The sequence below is a fragment of the Colletotrichum jinshuiense genome, chromosome 1, assembly GCF_051148585.1.
Source record: "Colletotrichum jinshuiense chromosome 1, complete sequence".
Classification (NCBI taxonomy): Eukaryota; Fungi; Ascomycota; class Sordariomycetes; order Glomerellales; family Glomerellaceae; genus Colletotrichum; species Colletotrichum jinshuiense.
This window is the reverse complement of record NC_139302.1, coordinates 296,381-313,349: the sequence shown is the minus strand read 5'-3', so window position 1 is coordinate 313,349 and position 16,969 is coordinate 296,381. Positions and strand designations below refer to the sequence as shown.

Genomic DNA, 16,969 nt, shown 5'->3' with positions numbered 1-16,969 from the left:
AATACCATGCAAAGCATGACCATCTGGGACAATCTTCAAGTGACCTGTTGGCTTGTCAATGATTCTTTTTTGGGTTACCACAAGCTAAAACTTTTTGTTTGTTTCCTTCATCATTCGACGCCGGACAGTTCCATATTTTTCCACCCGAGCTACCATTCATTCTTGAAAGTTATCCTGATAGACAAACTCGCTATAACCTATGTTGTTGTAAGCGATGCTGATATTTCTCGGAGCCCCAAAGGAGTCCCCAACCTGCCGCACGTCGTCCATAAGCTCGGGTGACCCAACCTGCGTCTCAACCCTCAGCGTCTAAACCAGCACCTTCGTTCGAAAAGTCTTGCGCCTCCCTGGCCGATGGGATCACAGTAAATTCGTTGAATATCGCAAGCTCGTCGAATTCCGCCGCTAGCCTGTCAACATGCGCCGCTGCTGGGTTTACCGTGGCAAGGTCAAGGTCCACGATAAACGGTGCCACCACTTCGTCGGACCCTGGATGATGCTTCCCTTTCTCGTTCGAGTCTTTGATGATGGCCCTCGCCTCTGGGGATGCCACCAGTCCTTCCCGTAGCGCCATCGAAAGCAGGCTACGAATAATGCCCCGCGAGAGGCGGAAGCAGTGTTGCAGCTTCTGGTAGCCCAGTATGCATGTACGCAAGTTGGCGAGTTTCTCCTGGGTGTCGTTGAAATGCGTTTGTTCGCGCAAAGACGCATTGGCAACATACAACAGGGTTGTATTCCAGAGGAAACTGGTGGATGCCGAACTGCACTTCTGTAAGTATGTAACGGCCAACTGTCCTAGTTGGGTTGCCGAGGCGAGGCAAACCGCTTCGGGAGACGCTTGCTGAGTGGTGAAAGACTTGAGTCGGAAGCGCATAGCGTCGCCATGATGTATTAAAGGACGAAACAGGTCCAGCACAGATGCGTGGAAATAGGTGCTACGATTAGTCCGTGTCAGCTCATCCCCTCTCGCATCTCCATATTAACCTTGCCCACAGAGAGTGTTCTTACTGCAAAAGCAGGACATGATGGTCGCTTTCTCCGCTTCTCACCAGTTGCAATGGCAGGTTGTCGGACCATTCCAAGTATCGCCCAAAAACTACTTCCATAGACTCGACCATGCTGTACCCCGTCGTCTGCAGGCTGCTTCCGTAGTTCATCCATATCATTTCATGCACAATCAATATTAGTCTGCACAGAAATGGGAACGTTTTACCCATAAAGATTGGAAAGGGTTGTTTCTCGGGGGATTCGCTGTCTTCAGGTTCGTCTAGGTCGCCCGGAATTGGCGTTCTCGGTGGGTAGGGTACCTTGCACGTCTGGCTTTGCGCACATCGTATCCTTATTCCAATATATGTCAGAAACCGAGCAACTAAAGCCACAGCGAAGGAGGTTATTCTTTTTTCCCCCTTCCATTTCGGTCCACGAAGCATTTCCCGGAACAGGTACTTTCGCAGACCTGGAGAAAGACAACTGCGCAACGTACGTAATGTAGACGAAACTTCCCCATGCCGTCTGGGCCATGGACTTTTCCCAGAGAAAGTCAGAGGCGCCGTCTGGCCACCTCTCGACCATGCCCTCGTCTGCAATACCAAAGAGCCCTATGCTCTTGGCAAGATCAACTGCGTGCTCCAAATGATCGGTAGCGTCGGCAGTATCCTTGGCATGACAAGTCGAAGACATACTTAGGTAGAGCAAAGCGGCAACCGTACTAGGAGTGGCGAGGCCCATGGCAGTCTCATGCTGCAAGATCTGCGTTGCCTCATCATAAAATGCATAACTCCAAGCCGCAGCCTTCAACTCGTATGCTGTGTAAGCCTGCTGTTACAACGTATTAGGTATATGTTTGCCTGCCATTTTTGCAAGAGAAAATGCATCTCACACAAGCCCAACTTAGTAGGGAGCTGACAAGTAGTCTGGAACAGAAGCGTGTGCCACCAGAAACCAGGTCGTCAAGAAAAAGATCGACGTCGAATAATGCCGTGGTCGTGTGGTCTGTACCTAGATACAGAGAAAGGGCCCTTTTGGCTGACAGACTGGGTATCGCGACATTCGTCCATGTCAAGATATCAAACTTGTGCAGCCTTTCGTCACACAGAGGGGGGAAATCTGCTAGAGCAGTTTCTCGACTGCTGGGCTTGCCTTGTAGACTAAGGCTAGAGTTACTGTCTTTAATGTCCAAGGGCGTAAAACGAGGTCTGCCAGAGGAAGAAGAAGAATCTGATTCCGTAGGAAAGTGCGGGGACGGTGGTTCCGTCGGCATGGGGGAAAGTCTAGTTGAGTTCAGTTCAGAATTGTGGACGAAAAAGATAAATTGAATTCAGCGGAGCTACCCAGCTGTTCCCGATACAACGGCCGTGAAAGTCGCTGCACGGGGAACGGAAGATTTAACTTTAATCGCGTATTAGAAACTTACCCTGATAACGGTGATTCTAGCGAAGAACTTTGAGAGGACCTCGCAGCAAGTTCGAAATCAAGCTGCGGGAGCTCCGTCGGGGCCCATGGCGAATAGGCTATGGCGTGACGTACCATCAACTCGAACTCGAGAGACTTTTGGTTGGGGGGCGGGACCGCGTGAAGACTGCCGTGAAAGGAAAAATCATAGACTGAATGCAGTTGACCTCGAAGGGTAGAGACGATGTTTGATGCGTCTCTACCGGCTCGAAGCTGCTGAAGGACGTCGCGGACCTGGTCATCAGTAACAGAACGAAGTAGACTGAGCAGTTCGGCAGCGCATCTGTGAGTCTTTGCCGTTGTTTCGTCGATCAATTTCATCCCAGATGGAATGGAGTTGAGGATTGTCTTCGATATGGTGGCGTACTCGCAAGCAAGACCACGGCGCTGGCAATGACTGCACGGCTGCAGACCGTTGCACTGGAAGCGAGGTCAGTAGTACGACAATAAGTGGTCATCTGGGCTTGGGAGGTTGGGTGGCTTGAGGCACGAGGGTTATCGTCATCATCCATTCGTAGTTACCCCTCAGCCTGCCAGATTGCTCACGGAGAGGCTGATAGACAAGATTCTTGGGGGAGGACAGGATTTTTGAGCGACAACCCATGAACCCACCACTGCAAAGGACTCAAAGTTGATAACCAACAAGACACGTACCCCTATCTTCTTCTCCCGACAGCTATTGCAAGCTTTAGTAGTCGCTCGGCGCTTCCTCTTGGAGCCCTCCTGGCCACCATGATTTCCAAAGACAGCCTCTGCATTGTCGTCGGCAAAAGGCTTCGTGTAATTAGTGGCAGGGCCGGGGAGGATGTTCCGATATTTGCGTTCCGGTTGCATGGGTTGCTAAGGTTCGAGATGGGAGCGTCTCGAGGCCGAAATGGAGGGAGCGTAGAAGGACCAGCAAATCTATTGGGGGAAAAGGGAAATGGACTGGGTATGGTAGGTGAAGAAGACCTCATACTAAACCGCCACCGCTGTTGGTATTTGTCTGTAATTGCAATAAGAGTGTGAAGTGAAAGCGCAACCAGAAGAAGGACTTCAAAGACCCAGCAATTTCTACGCACACGGGCAAACAACAGGTCGAGTCTAGAAAGCAGGTGGATGATGAAGCATTGTGGTTGTGGCGGCCAGGGGGTCATGCGGATACATGTACCTGCGTAACAATTTCTTATGCGGATAGCGGCCTGACGAGTTACTTAGAAATCATTCACACTGTGTTATGCTTTCTCGTCCAGCAAGTTTCCACAGGCATAGATGGATTAGATGATTTGCATCAGGGTCATCGTCACGCTGCGCTGTTGGGAGGCGGTATCTGGGCATTGACGACTGGACGTATTTTACGATTGCACTTCCCTTCTCTCTTTTATCTCGGCAAACCTTGATTGTGATGTTAGGTCAGTTTTCAGTGCTCTGGAGTCGACCCCTGAAGCTGACGCAAATGAATTTTCAAGAACTGGGTTGTACCATAGAAAAACACTCTTACTCTCCCATGTATGGCCGTGGAAACCCAGAGAAGTGTCTCAGTCAAGATTTGTCCATTTTACGACCTGTTCTGTAGCGCATGACCTCTAAACGGTGCATCATCCGCCTCACCAAGCCCAGCGAACACAGGTATTGAGTGAAGCGCCGCCGGGCTTGCCGTTTGGCTGTACCACTGGTCGATGTGTGATTTTCACTGTAGCGTTGTAATATAACCAACGGATTAAACAAGACAAATGTTTCATTCGTTCAATGAAGCTCAGGATCGAATTATGAATCAAACTTGAATTGCAGGGTATGTGGGAGATGGCAAGGTCTTAAATTCTTATTTTGCGGCGGCAGTGGTAGCGGCAGTGGCTCCTCTGTCAGCGTTATTTGCCGGTACAGGTTTGTCCAGGGGCAAGCGAGCCACAAAGAATATAGCAAATGCCTGGGAAAAAATTGGCTGTCGTTCCTATATGGCTGGAAGTGTGAGATAATCGGGACGACATGGGGATTGTGTCCGGATCAGCAGGTTCACGCGGTTCGGTACGTCACTTAACTTACGCCAAGGGAACCTCAAGGGAGGCTTAGGAGGTTTGGAAGCCAAATTCAGACGCAATGCTATGCTTTGGTCAGGTAGGTAATATTGCAACTACGAACATGGTTTGGTTCCTGCATGACACGAGGCGAGGTTGAGTTGATGTCGCACGTACGTTTGCCGAGTACAGAAGAAAAAGGCACTGGCCTGTATTCTAAGGTTTGGCGATGGTTTTTTTGTGCAATAAGCTTTTTCTCTTAGACTGATCTCGCAATGTGAAGCCTCTGAGTAGGATGCTGTAATGTCGGGCTGAACGCAACGTTGAAAGCAGCGCCGGGCATATAATGTCCCAAAAGGCCTTCCGGGATTTAAAGACGAGGAGGGATCAAGTTAAATAATTTTGAACATGATTGGCAGTTGAAAGGGCAGTGAAATAGATTGGAAACCGGGACCGTCATGAGGATGAGGATTGCGAGTTGGATGATGGTCAGGCCGCCGATGGCCAAGACAGCAGACAGGCATATTGGTAGTGAGGTACGGCCTGTACTTGACGGTATGTTTGGCAGGTTTTATCGCTAGCTTGCGATCCTGGACCAGATCTCGATGGCCATCTGACAACGAGAGCCCAGGGGCGATGCGAACCCAGCGTCAACACGGAACTTGGAAACTGGGGGTGATTCCAATGCCCCTCCACCAGGCAATTCCCCTCCGTTCTCTGGGTAGAGGCCTTTGACATGATTGGCCGAGAGCAGGGCTGATGGTGGGAGACTTTGATTGACCCGGAATCAGGGCCCGGGCTATACTTACGATTGATTGGCTGAGATCCAGCACCCAATCGGGACCAAGAAGCTGCGTCCTCCGCGATTATGTCAGCAAACGTGCCGCTCACCTTCGGTGGGCCAGGACGACGACCCCGCGGCCCAAGCCCGGTCAGGCCTGGACGAGAGGTACGTACCCCGCTCGCGACATCAACTCCGCGTGGTTACACTAACTGCCCTTTAATTCCTTTCTACCGGTATTTTCACCTTGTTATCCACAGCTGCACAGTCGTCTAGCCGAGCCCTGAGCTGAGAGCTGGCATTCTCTTGGCTCTCCCCTTTGCCTCGTTTTCAGCCTCATAACCATGACACATCACCATGAGGAGCTGTCTCCATTTTCTCTCCAAGCGCTTCCTCATTCATTGAGGCCCGCCCCAACTCATTATGACTCTCCTCCCCCCCAGCCTGGCCAACCGCGCGTGATGATCTAGCGAGTCGCTCACCCCGCAGCGTCGCTTCTCTCTTGGGGTCCCTGTTGCATCCTACGCTACCTGCATACGCCATCTCGCGGGACCACACACACCGCCCCCTAAGAGCCGATGGGCTGGCTCGGGCAGGGCTGTCAAGCCCCTGAGGGATCCTGTGAAGTCGCCTCACCTGACTTGCCTTGGCCTTGCCAACCTGGCTTTTTGACCGCAGACTGATTGGTTACTGCTGCCTCCACTGCCGCCCCTCGCCGTCCTGATCTCCTACGCCAGCCTCACCAGTTGTGACCCGACCCTCGGCCGCTCCCGCGCTCCTCCCGCTGCCTAACCTTATACTATCTCGATAGTTATTCTGGCAAGTTAGATTACGCCCAGCGCGTCCTATCTTGTACCCGTACTCGAATTCCGCTGGGCTCTACGGATCCTCCTCCGCCGAGAAAACGCGCGCGCAATCCGTAGAATTGCGTCGCCATTTTTGGCGTTTCGCAACCCGCCAACCATGGACAACGAGAAGGCGCAGCTGCTGCGCTCTGACAGTATTCATCGACAATTTGCTGCAATCCTCGCCGACGCCCAGAAGCAGTATGCTGACTCCACCGGCCTCGATCTCAAGGACTACATGAACCCGCCCATGAGATCGACCGAAGATCTTCTCAACGTCATCAACCGTCAAAATGAGCAGTTTCAGGCCTTTCGTGAGAAGCGCCAGACCCTTTTCCAGGTCTTGTCTGCTGCTTGTAAGCCGCTAGAGGTCGTCGGCGAAGCCTTGTCGGGAGCGGCAGAAGACATTTTTCCTCCTGGACAAACCATTTTTGCAGCTGTCATGTACTTGATCAACGCCGCCAAAGATGTTTCAGCGTGCTACGACTCCATCATAGATCTATTTGACCAGATGCAGGACTTCACCGTCAGATTGAAGTTCTATGTGTCGCAAAAGATGTCGCCCGAGCTTTATGACAAAGTTGTCAAGATCCTAGTGACTATTTTCGAGATATTCATCCTCGCGGCACATGAAGTCCGGAGCGGCCGTCTCAAGTCATACTTCAAACGCCTGTTTGGGAAGGAGAGCAAAGTCCCAGACGCTATGAAGAAGCTTGCGTCACTGACAGAGGGCGAGGAACGCCTCGTTATTGCCGAGACCAGCGCCGGCGTGAAACGATCGCTCTCTAACCAAGACCGACTGCTGGAGATGATGTCGAGAGTGGATGTCAACGTTCAGACTCTCCGCGCAGAGACCCGAGTGCCTCAAACAAAGGAACAAGCCCTCTCTTCAAACCGGGATAAACTCAAGGGCATTCTGCAGCCATCTGTATACCCGGAGGACACCTATTCTGGGTTGAATAGAACGAGAACACCAGGTACTTGTGATTGGATTCTGGAGGACCCCTCTTTGAAGGCCTGGCTGGCAGGTGAGGTTCGCTTCCTGTGGATATCCGGCAACCCCGGCACAGGAAAGTCGTACCTGACTTCGCGTCTCGTCTCGTGGGGCCAGGATCTTCTTAACAAGCAGGAAACCAACAACATGATGGGTTACTTCTTTTTCCGCCAAAACAACCCCGAGTCCCGCTCCATGACCCAGGCACTCAGAGACATGGCGTATCAAATTAGCGAGCAAGATGTTTTCTACGGCAAGCAGCTTATTCGCGAAGTGTCTACCAGCGATGAAATTAAGACTGTCTCGAGCGCATTCAGAAAACTGCTAGTTGAGCCCTGCATACCTGACAAATGGAAAAGGCACATTTATTTGTTAATGGACGGCTTGGACGAGGCTGAACCAGCAGAAGTAAAGGAGTTTTTATCTTTGTTGGAGGACCTTAGTCAACAGCCCCCGCAAGGAACACGAGTGCAGGTCGCCCTGATTGGAAGAACTACTCTGTCAGACGACATTATGGACTACCTGGGTAACGAACCCGCCGGGGGCCAACAGCTTCGAACATTGCACGTCACACCCGATCGGAACAGCTCTGATATTGCATCTTACATTGTTGAAGGTGTCAATTCCGCAAGAATCCTTCGAGGGTCCACGCAGGATTTCAAAGACAGCATCATAGATGCTATGGAGAAGCAGGTAGACGGTCTGTTCATCCTGGCCAAGTTCATGCTGGCCGAACTAAACAGAATACGCCATCCAAGAAGAATTATCGAGAGCTTGCAGTCATATCCAAAGGAAATTAACGGCATGTTAAAGAAAGCCGTGCTGGGATTCAGCTCAATTATAACGCAAGAGGAAGCGGACGATTTGAACGAAATTCTACGCTGGGTGTCGGTGGCCGAGATGGGCCTTACACTTGAACAAATCGAGTCTATTCTGACTCTAAAGATGGGTGACGCTCCGTTCCGCCTCGAGGAATCTCTGAGGGGTCAGTTTTCCTGCTTCTTCACGCTTGAGCGTGAAGATGGACTATCGACAGCTGATCTCGCCGATCGGCACGAACTCCACCGCCGCCTAGCTTCTATCGAACCAGACCCTAGCAAAAGAGCTAGTCCCGATTTCCTGGACACGGAACGGGATATTGAATATTTCTCAAACAAGCGCACGACATATGTCACCTTCTTTCATGCCTCGGTCAAGGAATTCTTTCGAGAGGATGCGTCAACAGATCTTAGAGCCGGTGTGCAGACTCCATCTATCGGTTTCAACCTCGCCGATGCAAGATTGCATGTCCTCAAAACCTGTCTGCGGACCTTCACTGACCCGACATACTTTACTCTTGGCGAAGAAGGACTGTCGCTTCAACGGTATGCTGCATGGTACTGGCCAGAACATTTAGAAGACGTTGACATTACTGCCGTCTCCGCGGACGAGAAGGCTGACATCGGAAAGCGCCTTTACATCATGCTCACTGATCCAACTATTCTTCTTACATGGACTAACCTGTTCGAAGAGAGTTTGGATATTTGGACCGACCATAACATTGAAGTGGTTTCGCGATGGTTAAAAGATCCCTCTACCATCAGCGCTCTTACCGCAGACCAGAAAGCCTGGGCTTCTGCTGCCTCAATGAATCCAGCCCGGCTGCTCGAGCCTATGGGAAGAACGTTTGCAAAGGCATGGCTCGTAGAGGGCTTCGGCATGTATATGCCAACCCTATTCTGCTTTGGTGTTGTCCAGTCTTTGCCGCTGATGGAGAGTGGAGCGAAATGGTCAGATTCCGAGTACCACTGGCAGGATGTGCCGCTGGAGGCCAGAATCCAACAGGCCGCTGAATGGGCAAACCATCCAAAAACCGGACATTGGTATCGAAGAATTGGTAGTACTCTCCTGAATTTGGGCCAGCACGCCAAAGCACTGGAGTATTTTGAAAAGGCGCTCACGGAGGACTCGAACATCGTGGAAAATTGCGGTCGCATGGGTCTGTGTCACGCCATGAACGGGAACTACGAGAAGGCTCTTAAACTCCATCTTATGTGTGAGGTTGTCGAGCAGGACCGCATGGCAAAAGCGTATTACAGGACGGACCAAGAGGTCAAAGGGGCCAAATGGCGACTCTATAAGAACCAAGCTCAAATTGCAGAATGCTACAATCGCATGGGCCGGGTCGAGAGCGCTCTCGCATATTGTCGGAAGGCAATGAAGAATGTCTACGATGCCCCAGAATTTGAACCGGAAACCGCCTACATGAGGGTTCTAACCGAGAACAACCGGGTCACGGAAATGATGAGTCTCTTTGCGGAGTTAGACGGCCGATATACCGAACGAGGCAACTCTCGCTTTGTCTTGTTCCTTTTAAGCCAGATCCCTGACCCCTCCATTAGGGACTGGTTTCCCCAAGCAGCGGCTCGAACAGGACAGACAGATGTCCTTGCGGATCGCTACGTCAACGCCATCGAGTCGGCACACGACGCACAGGACTCACGGAAAGAATTTTACCTGCGAAATGCCCTTGGCAATGTTTACATGGCGGCGCAGCAATACAATAACGCCATTTCTATCCAAGAAAGCATCTGTTTTTTCGAATACAAAGCAAGAGGCAGCCTGGCGGTACAGGTCGAGTACATCGCTTCTTTCAAACAGCTTGCCAGAGCCTACTCCCTGAGAGCACTCGAAGCCGACGAGACGTTGCGATCTGAGGCAGTGGAACCTTGGGTCAAGAAGCTCGAAAAGCTCATGGAACAACAACGAAAATACCAAAACAGGGACGTACCGCTTCATATGGCTGGTTTTGACTTCAACGAAGCCTCGATTTTCTTGATTCTTATGTACCGTCTGCGAAACAGGGACTCGGAATCACGACAACTGCTCGAAGGTCTAATTTCTGACAGTCTCGAGCTCTTGGAGGACGATGAGCCCCAAAACGACGAGATCAGCATCCGCCATCTTCTACGAACGCTGGTTGCTGCCGGCGACAAGGAAAATGCCAAGGCTCTATGGCGATCAACCAGAACTCCCCCTGTGGCAGTGAATCTCTCCGGCCACCTGACCACAGAGAGACGGGCTAGCTCACCCCGAATCGGAGGATTGTCTCCAAGGAGGCATGGAAAGCAAATAACCTTGAACAAAGTCTTCTCCGATGGGGGAAGCCTCTCATGTGACCACTGTCTTAGGAGATTCGAGTCCTCTGACAAGTTTGTAGTGTGTTTGTACTGCATTGACTTGAAGTTCTGTTTGCCGTGCCTGGCAGCCATCAAGAGCGAGAATTTTACCCCCGGCCACACTTCCGCATGCAAGCCCAGCCACGACTGGCTCGTTGTGCCGCCTTTGCCGAGGGATCTTCAGGCTGGTGAGATTTTGGTTGATGGGCAGATCCAGAGACTAAACGAGTGGAAGTCGGCGCTGCGACAAAAATGGGTACAGCCCAAGCCTGCCGCAGGCCTTGGGATCATGTAGACTACTTTCTGTGATGACGTAGGCAGAACTTAGAAGTGGCAGCTGACATTATTTCGGCATGTTTCAAGGCGGGATACTTAAAATAACTAGAAGAAATCGAATGTAAGGTAGTAAACTAAAAGGCCCTAGACGAAGTCCGAGCTCGAGGAAACCCTAAATTTTATACACTAACTAGTACTAACATACCTAGATACCACCAACCCATCGGTGCTTATTTAGTATCGACTAAATATAAAACAGTGCATTCACGCTGCGTCGTACTATGCTTTCCGCTGCGTAACCCCAGATAGCCCACAGTCAAAGCTCGTCGTGTGCCGAATCCCCTTTGTTACTTGCTGCGTCGACATCAACCTGTTCCTTGACGACTGATTCAATGGGATCTTGGAATGCAGGCCTAGCACTTCCGTCCGTCACAGAGCGGAGAAACTTTTGGACAAAGTCCGGCGTTATGTCATTGTTCCTTTCGGAGGGGAACATGAGGCCGGTGGTCTTATCCTGCAGCGCGATCGCAGGGAAATTCCATTTCAAGCCCACGCTTGCCGGGACATCCGGAAACAGAGAAGGGTCGACTGTGACGAACTTGATGTCGTCGACGAATGTCTTCGCAACGCCTCTGATGCTGGAGGCGTATTTTTCGCGGTCGTTGCTGTAGAAGTCGAAGTGGTAAAGGACTTTTGCCTTGCTCTGCGCAACACTTTTCGTCAGCCATATATTCCGTCAAAGTTTTGAAGAATAGGCACGAGGAAATGGAACAAGAGGGGCCGACCTTTGTATAATCGCGCTTGTTACCGTGTGTCATCTCTGGCACCAAGCGAGTAACGCAAGTTTTGAAGAAGCTGTTCAACGAGTTGATATTTTCGAAGAAGCTTTCCGTCGACCTTTGGACGTCGTCAAGATTGTTGTAGCAATTGAGGCTAGATGCCCCCTCTGTTTCCTCTCGGGAGACAACACCGAAAGAGTACCGGTCGCCGTAGTTTGATGCTAGATCGTGGAAGCGCTTGTACAACCCCTTTCCCGCGTCGTTGTCCGTCAAGTGGAGAATGAAAACAAAGTCGTCAACTGTACCGAAAGCAGTTACATTGCTTGGCTCGAGGCCCGAGACGATCGGGCGAAGTGACCGATTTACAAACGCGGTGATGCTGATCCGCCGTCAGCACTCTTATAAGACCCATGTTGCTTTGGGATATTGGGAGAAACATACTCACTGGCTCGTCGTGGCCCTCTGTAGGGGTCGCGCATCTCGCCTCCTGAGCGATAGAGTCTGATTGCCGGAAACGACCGGACGTCATTGTTTTCACAGATCTTTGAATCTTTCGCGCAATTGATGCTCAGAAGGTTTTTGTCAGGGTCGACTATCATGGACCATTCTGTCTCGAGAATTTGGCTGTTCCAACTAGCCACAAGTCAGCTAGTCGTGTCCCGAATATGTTTTGTTCAACTTCGATGCCCACCCATCTGGCTGGTCGCGTACACTCAGTAAGTTGTTGTTCCGAAATTAAAGGAGCTGAGACTTACTTCGACAACTGTAAAGCTTGGTATTAGCGTTGGGTTCAGGGTTATAGATAGCGAAGTTGGGATCACTCACAAGCCACCAAGGTATAATCTTGAGTCTTTAGAGCCTTTTGGAGCTCCAACTCGCTGGCATGGTTCCACGCATAGACAAGGGTCGAGAAAAGGCCAAAGAGAATAAACCGACCCCGGGAAGCCATGTTAGCGAATCTTCATGTCAAAGCATGGAGATGTTTAACAAAGCGAGAAAATCGAGGAAATATCCACCGATGAAAATGTGAGGGGAAAGAACTTCGATTTGGGGAAACATTTAATACCACATGGCATACCTGTCTGCCAAACGTGGGGTAGGTCCTCGGAACCTTTCACAGACAACCCGAATGAGGATGGTAAACATTGCGGAGCGGTTCTAAGCCACCAGGATTGGGCGACTCTAGGAGAGTTGCATATATCGAATGGGAATGGCTCACTTTGGTGATAACGCGATGTAACACGACATGTAAAGTGCGCCACTTGTGCCGAATTTGGGGGAGGTTTGGGGGTTGGAGCAGCACCTCCGCAATCATGAAAGGATATTTCGGACTAGAGCTCCGTTTGCTATATTTGGGCAATGTTGAGAAAAAAACGGCAGAAAATGTGTTATCTCCCCTTCCCAGAATGTCTTCCTTTTCCCCGCATCATAACCTCCAAATACTTGAGCAGGGAGTGGTCCAGATACTCCCATCCGTTCATCAGAAATGATTTTTTCTTGACAAACTGGAATACCGTGGAATTCCAATTGCAGATCATGCGGACGAGCCTGCTCGCAGCAACTTGTGCCTTTGCTGGGGTTGTTTACAGCTCCAGCAATGATGCCAAACTGGAGGACTATGTCTGCGAGCACCCGAATTACAAAATTAACCTCTTCTCCCACTCCCCATTGGTTATTTATATCAGCGATTTTGTCACGCCATTCGAAAGAGAACACCTCCAAAAGATCACGTAAGTTGCTTTTCTGTACAATATTCGCGAGTCTACTTGCAGGAGGGCTCGCTGGATACGTGACTCATTTTCTTCAGAAATGGCACATTCGCCCGCTCCAACGTCGCCTCTAACGAAGGGGATATTGTCTCATCGCATCGCACGTCGCAATCGACGACTGTGGTACCGGATGTGGTAACGCAATGTATCCATGAGCGTGCACGACAGTTCCAAAGTCTCGACCTGCCGAACAATCACTTGGAACCCATACAGCTAGTTAAATACGAGCTGGGAGAACAATACCACTTCCACACGGATTGGTTCCCGGCGGGGTCAAATGAGCATGGCTCCGTAGTCAAGGGCGGCAACCGCGTGAGCAGCTTCTTCGTATACGTAGCCGTCAGCGAGGATATTGCTGGGGGCGGTACGAATTTTCCTCGGCTTCCGGCGCCGCCTGGGAAGGGATGGTGCAAGTACGTGGATTGTGACGAGCCGTGGGACGCGGGGGTGACATTTCGCCCCTTGGAGGGAAACGCGGTGTTCTGGACGAATTTGGTCGAGGGAGGAGATGGGGATGATAGAGTGTTGCACGCTGGTCTGCCGATTGCGAGGGGCGAGAAGTTGGGCATGAACATCTGGACAAAACAGGGACCGTTCAGTTGAGTGCTCGGTAGACCCGTCTGCAGCAAGTACACGAGGTCTTCTACTCAGAACACGGCCAGATGTCCTTGGGCTTTGTTTGGCCATTGCTTTGGTTGAGCATGAAATACATGCCGGCCTTCATTCGGTCATCGGCAGAGTTTCTGTAACAAATCGGCAATTAAGTCCGGCCCATCTGTTGCTCCCCTGGCCGGCATACTTCTGAACCGGACAACGACGGACCCGCGCATGTGGGGTCAGCATTCCCGAAAGGAATACGTGACGGTGTTTCGGCGGGAAAATGACTCGGCACTGATGACATCAGTGAGGGGTTTCTTTGCTTTGTGTTGCAAGTTGGCTTGTCAATCCCGGTGGTGAGGAGTCTCAAATTCTGCAGCTAAAGGCGCATCGCCTTCGGGAAGTAAACGTGCGGGTAATTGAACATGGCCAAGACGATGTGCCAGTCATGATATTGTTCCTCGTGTGGATGATTATGGCCTCTACAATGAGTATACAGAAGGTCATGGTAGTAGAAGTAATCACTCCATCGCCACGATCACACTTATTTAAAGTATTGATATCATAGCAGTGCACAAGAAGTTTTGCCCTGATAACCGTAAATTGTAGGCTACCAGGTGTTTTATTTGTTTTCTCCTTTCTCCACGGAAACCTTGCCTATTATGCACCGGCCTCCTTGAGAGCTGCCTGACCCTGCTTTACAATAGCATCCGTATCGTCCGCGCTGAGCCCCGGTAGCGGATTCCGCTGTCCTTTGGCATTAATTGACCCAGGTGCTTTCTTGTCTTTGAGATCGAGCCCGGTAACGATCTCTGCCGCCTCGGAGTCGGTCAACCCTGTTGTCGGGTTGACTTTATTATCTCCGATTGCTTCTATGCGCGGGTTGCTCTCGGTCTTTGTTGTTCCCTTCTTGGTGGATCCTCCCTTTGTGGTTTGTCTTGGCTCCAGCTCCAAACTTCTCTTCCTTGTGTTTGCCTTTTCCTCGTCTCGTACGGCTACCGATTCGATGCGCGAGAAGCCCAGGTTGCTCACCACGGAAGGCGCTTCTGAACCCTTGAACTCGATCTTGCGGCCGACCAGGTCGGTAGGTTGGCGGGCTGCGAGGCTACTGAAAGCAGGCTAATTGTCCGAAATGTTAGCCTTCTGATCTGACAAGGGCTTCTCACATGAGTAAGGTTAGAAAGACCTACCAGAGCCAATGCACTACCTGAAAAGGCAAGGACAAGAGTGGAAAACCGCATTTTCTCAATGTGAGGTGTGTTTGCTGTCAGAAATGAAATGAAATCCCAAACTAGTGCGGTCAAACGACTGTGTGTTGCTGGGGTGGAAAATGAATCTGATCGTTGATCGAAGTGAATGTGGATGTCGACACCGAACTCGATCTGCTGGTTTACCAGGTGTGCAACCGTTGGACCAACCAAAGAGAATGAAGCAGAATTCGGTAAGGTGACGGAGAAAACACAAACCTTCTGGGGACGTGTTCATTGATCTGAACTATATAGTGATTCGCATGCCATCCTAATTCTACGAGCATCAGTTATACATCCGATGTCGAGCACGAACCAATGCCCATGTGCATCTGGGCACCAGTATCATCTATGTGGAGAAGGGGGTAGGAGTCTGAACCACGCACCCTTGTCGCGGATCAGGGTGCATGGGGCGAATGTCAGACAGAATGCTTCAGCGCAGCGGATGAGACGCAAGGATGATGCCGTTTATTCAAAACTATGGCGAATCAGCTGGCAGGCTGAGACGGCACAGGGGCCTTGGAACGGGGAAGGATTTTGAGAGAAATCCCACCGCTGTGGGAAGCCATCGGATGTTATCGAAGACTGGGCTCGTAAGTTGCAATGCCTGTGTCGGGCTAGTGTTTGTGTGCACACTGTTTCGCTGGGTGACATCAAAGCGCCTCCGCCCCCCAGGTGCTCAGCTCCTATTTTTGCCCTCCCGGACTTCACTCTGGGGCATTGGGGAGACCTACAACACACTACTGGACCCCTATTCCACGCAGTTTGGCCCGGGATGGTGCCGTCTTGCTCATCCAAACATCGGCTTTCGCATCGAGACCGAGGTCGCGAGCGCACCGACCATTCTGCCCGACTTATGGGCAGTTTTCTCAAATCGGCGCGGTGAAACAGCAAAGCCCGACTCAACATCCTGTGACGAATGAGGCCCGCACAGCATAAACCCTGTGACTTGATGGATATTCCTTGAGATGAGTGCGCATCAACCGCCCAAGTGTGCATGTGCACGCGCAGCTCCGATGATATTAAGCCTGTTCCTCGCCTCAATGGCGGATGAGGCTGTGCCGTTGGATAGGCGCTCCCGGATGTACACCGAAAAATCGACGGCCTGATTGAAAAAGCAATTGATAACTCTAAATCTAGCTTCGTCCCCTCAGAGTGACGGACCTGGTCGCAGAGCGCCGAGATAGATTGCGATCCGCCCCCAACCCGGTTCCACTCCGGCCGGCACCGACGGATATCTCGGCCCGGAGTTGGATACATATTACGTGCTTTGGCAGAAGTGGGAATGAGTGGTTCTCTCCCCCGGAACTAGATTTTAGTCTATTCGTAAACTTGCTGGCGCGTCTCCAGTCCCGTTCTAGCGCCGAAAGGCAGATGAGACGTTCCCCTTGAAGCTTGCGCGGTTTGTAGCGATACGATTGGAGCCGACGTTGCCGTTGTGGCAAGTCGGTGGCCAAACGGGGTGATGGTTTGAGACCCAGGCTTAGTTCGGGACCAAGCCTCCAAGAGAACTCGCCATCTAGTTTCTCATGCGTTGGCAGTCGCAGCCCTCAGTCACATTGTACGCCCCTTCGGTGGTTCGGCACTGGGCAATATATATGTAACGGAGCACGGCCTATAAAATCGCCAATTATCGGCCGTGGGGCCGGCTCGCCGGCGCCACTCAAAATTCCAGGTTTAACAGGACCCAACTGCATTCATGGAAAGGCATCGAAGATGTCCACAATAGAAAGGCGACAAGGACCTGCAAAACGGGAGCAGCCCGATGTTGCTGGTTGCTTTAAGCCCGTGGCTGCACTTCGTCGCCTGACTGCTGCCAGCAATCTTCGTCCACTTGTACGAGTCATTCACATTCGTGCAAGCTGATATGCCTTACTTATCCCGGCCTCTCAATGAATTTGCTCGTAGCAGGTCGGAATTTTGAAAACATTACGAAGCACAAGTTCCTCTAACGAGGAAAGAATGAGTACGCAAGGGAAGAATTATATTGTGCAGTAACCGCGTCGACTCAAAAACGGCAAGGTGTTTACATCTTCTAACTTATTCAGGGGGACAAACATACGTATTTCACCGTGGAG

The 16,969-nt window shown here is 51.1% G+C and overlaps 5 protein-coding genes across 5 annotated transcripts; 2 read left to right on the top strand and 3 right to left on the bottom strand.

The window, feature by feature from the left end:
* Positions 1-295: 295 nt before the first annotated feature.
* On the bottom strand, positions 296-3,285 carry EsH8_I_000077 (Zn(II)2Cys6 transcription factor domain-containing protein; the record flags this gene model as incomplete). Its single annotated transcript, XM_083267490.1, has 7 exons — positions 296-670; positions 723-761; positions 824-935; positions 1,484-1,805; positions 2,414-2,429; positions 2,527-2,871; positions 3,106-3,285. 7 exons carry the CDS (start codon positions 3,283-3,285, stop codon positions 296-298), a joined length of 1,389 nt encoding a protein of 462 aa, XP_083117928.1.
* A 2,904-nt stretch (positions 3,286-6,189) lies between these two features.
* Positions 6,190-10,518, top strand: EsH8_I_000076 (uncharacterized protein; the record flags this gene model as incomplete). The annotated part of the gene is made up of 1 exon (XM_083267489.1): positions 6,190-10,518. One exon carries the CDS (start codon positions 6,190-6,192, stop codon positions 10,516-10,518), a length of 4,329 nt encoding a protein of 1,442 aa, XP_083117927.1.
* Positions 10,519-10,815: 297 nt separating this feature from the next.
* Positions 10,816-12,227, bottom strand: EsH8_I_000075 (uncharacterized protein; the record flags this gene model as incomplete). Its single annotated transcript, XM_083267488.1, has 6 exons — positions 10,816-11,202; positions 11,285-11,657; positions 11,720-11,911; positions 11,970-11,977; positions 12,034-12,041; positions 12,104-12,227. 6 exons carry the CDS (start codon positions 12,225-12,227, stop codon positions 10,816-10,818), a joined length of 1,092 nt encoding a protein of 363 aa, XP_083117926.1.
* A 587-nt stretch (positions 12,228-12,814) lies between these two features.
* EsH8_I_000074 (uncharacterized protein) lies at positions 12,815-13,650 on the top strand (the record flags this gene model as incomplete). Its single annotated transcript, XM_083267487.1, has 2 exons — positions 12,815-13,008; positions 13,086-13,650. The coding sequence occupies 2 exons, from the start codon at positions 12,815-12,817 to the stop codon at positions 13,648-13,650; spliced, it is 759 nt and encodes a 252-aa protein (XP_083117925.1).
* A 654-nt stretch (positions 13,651-14,304) lies between these two features.
* Positions 14,305-14,885, bottom strand: EsH8_I_000073 (uncharacterized protein; the record flags this gene model as incomplete). Its single annotated transcript, XM_083267486.1, has 2 exons — positions 14,305-14,763; positions 14,835-14,885. 2 exons carry the CDS (start codon positions 14,883-14,885, stop codon positions 14,305-14,307), a joined length of 510 nt encoding a protein of 169 aa, XP_083117924.1.
* Between the last annotated feature and the right edge of the window lie 2,084 nt (positions 14,886-16,969).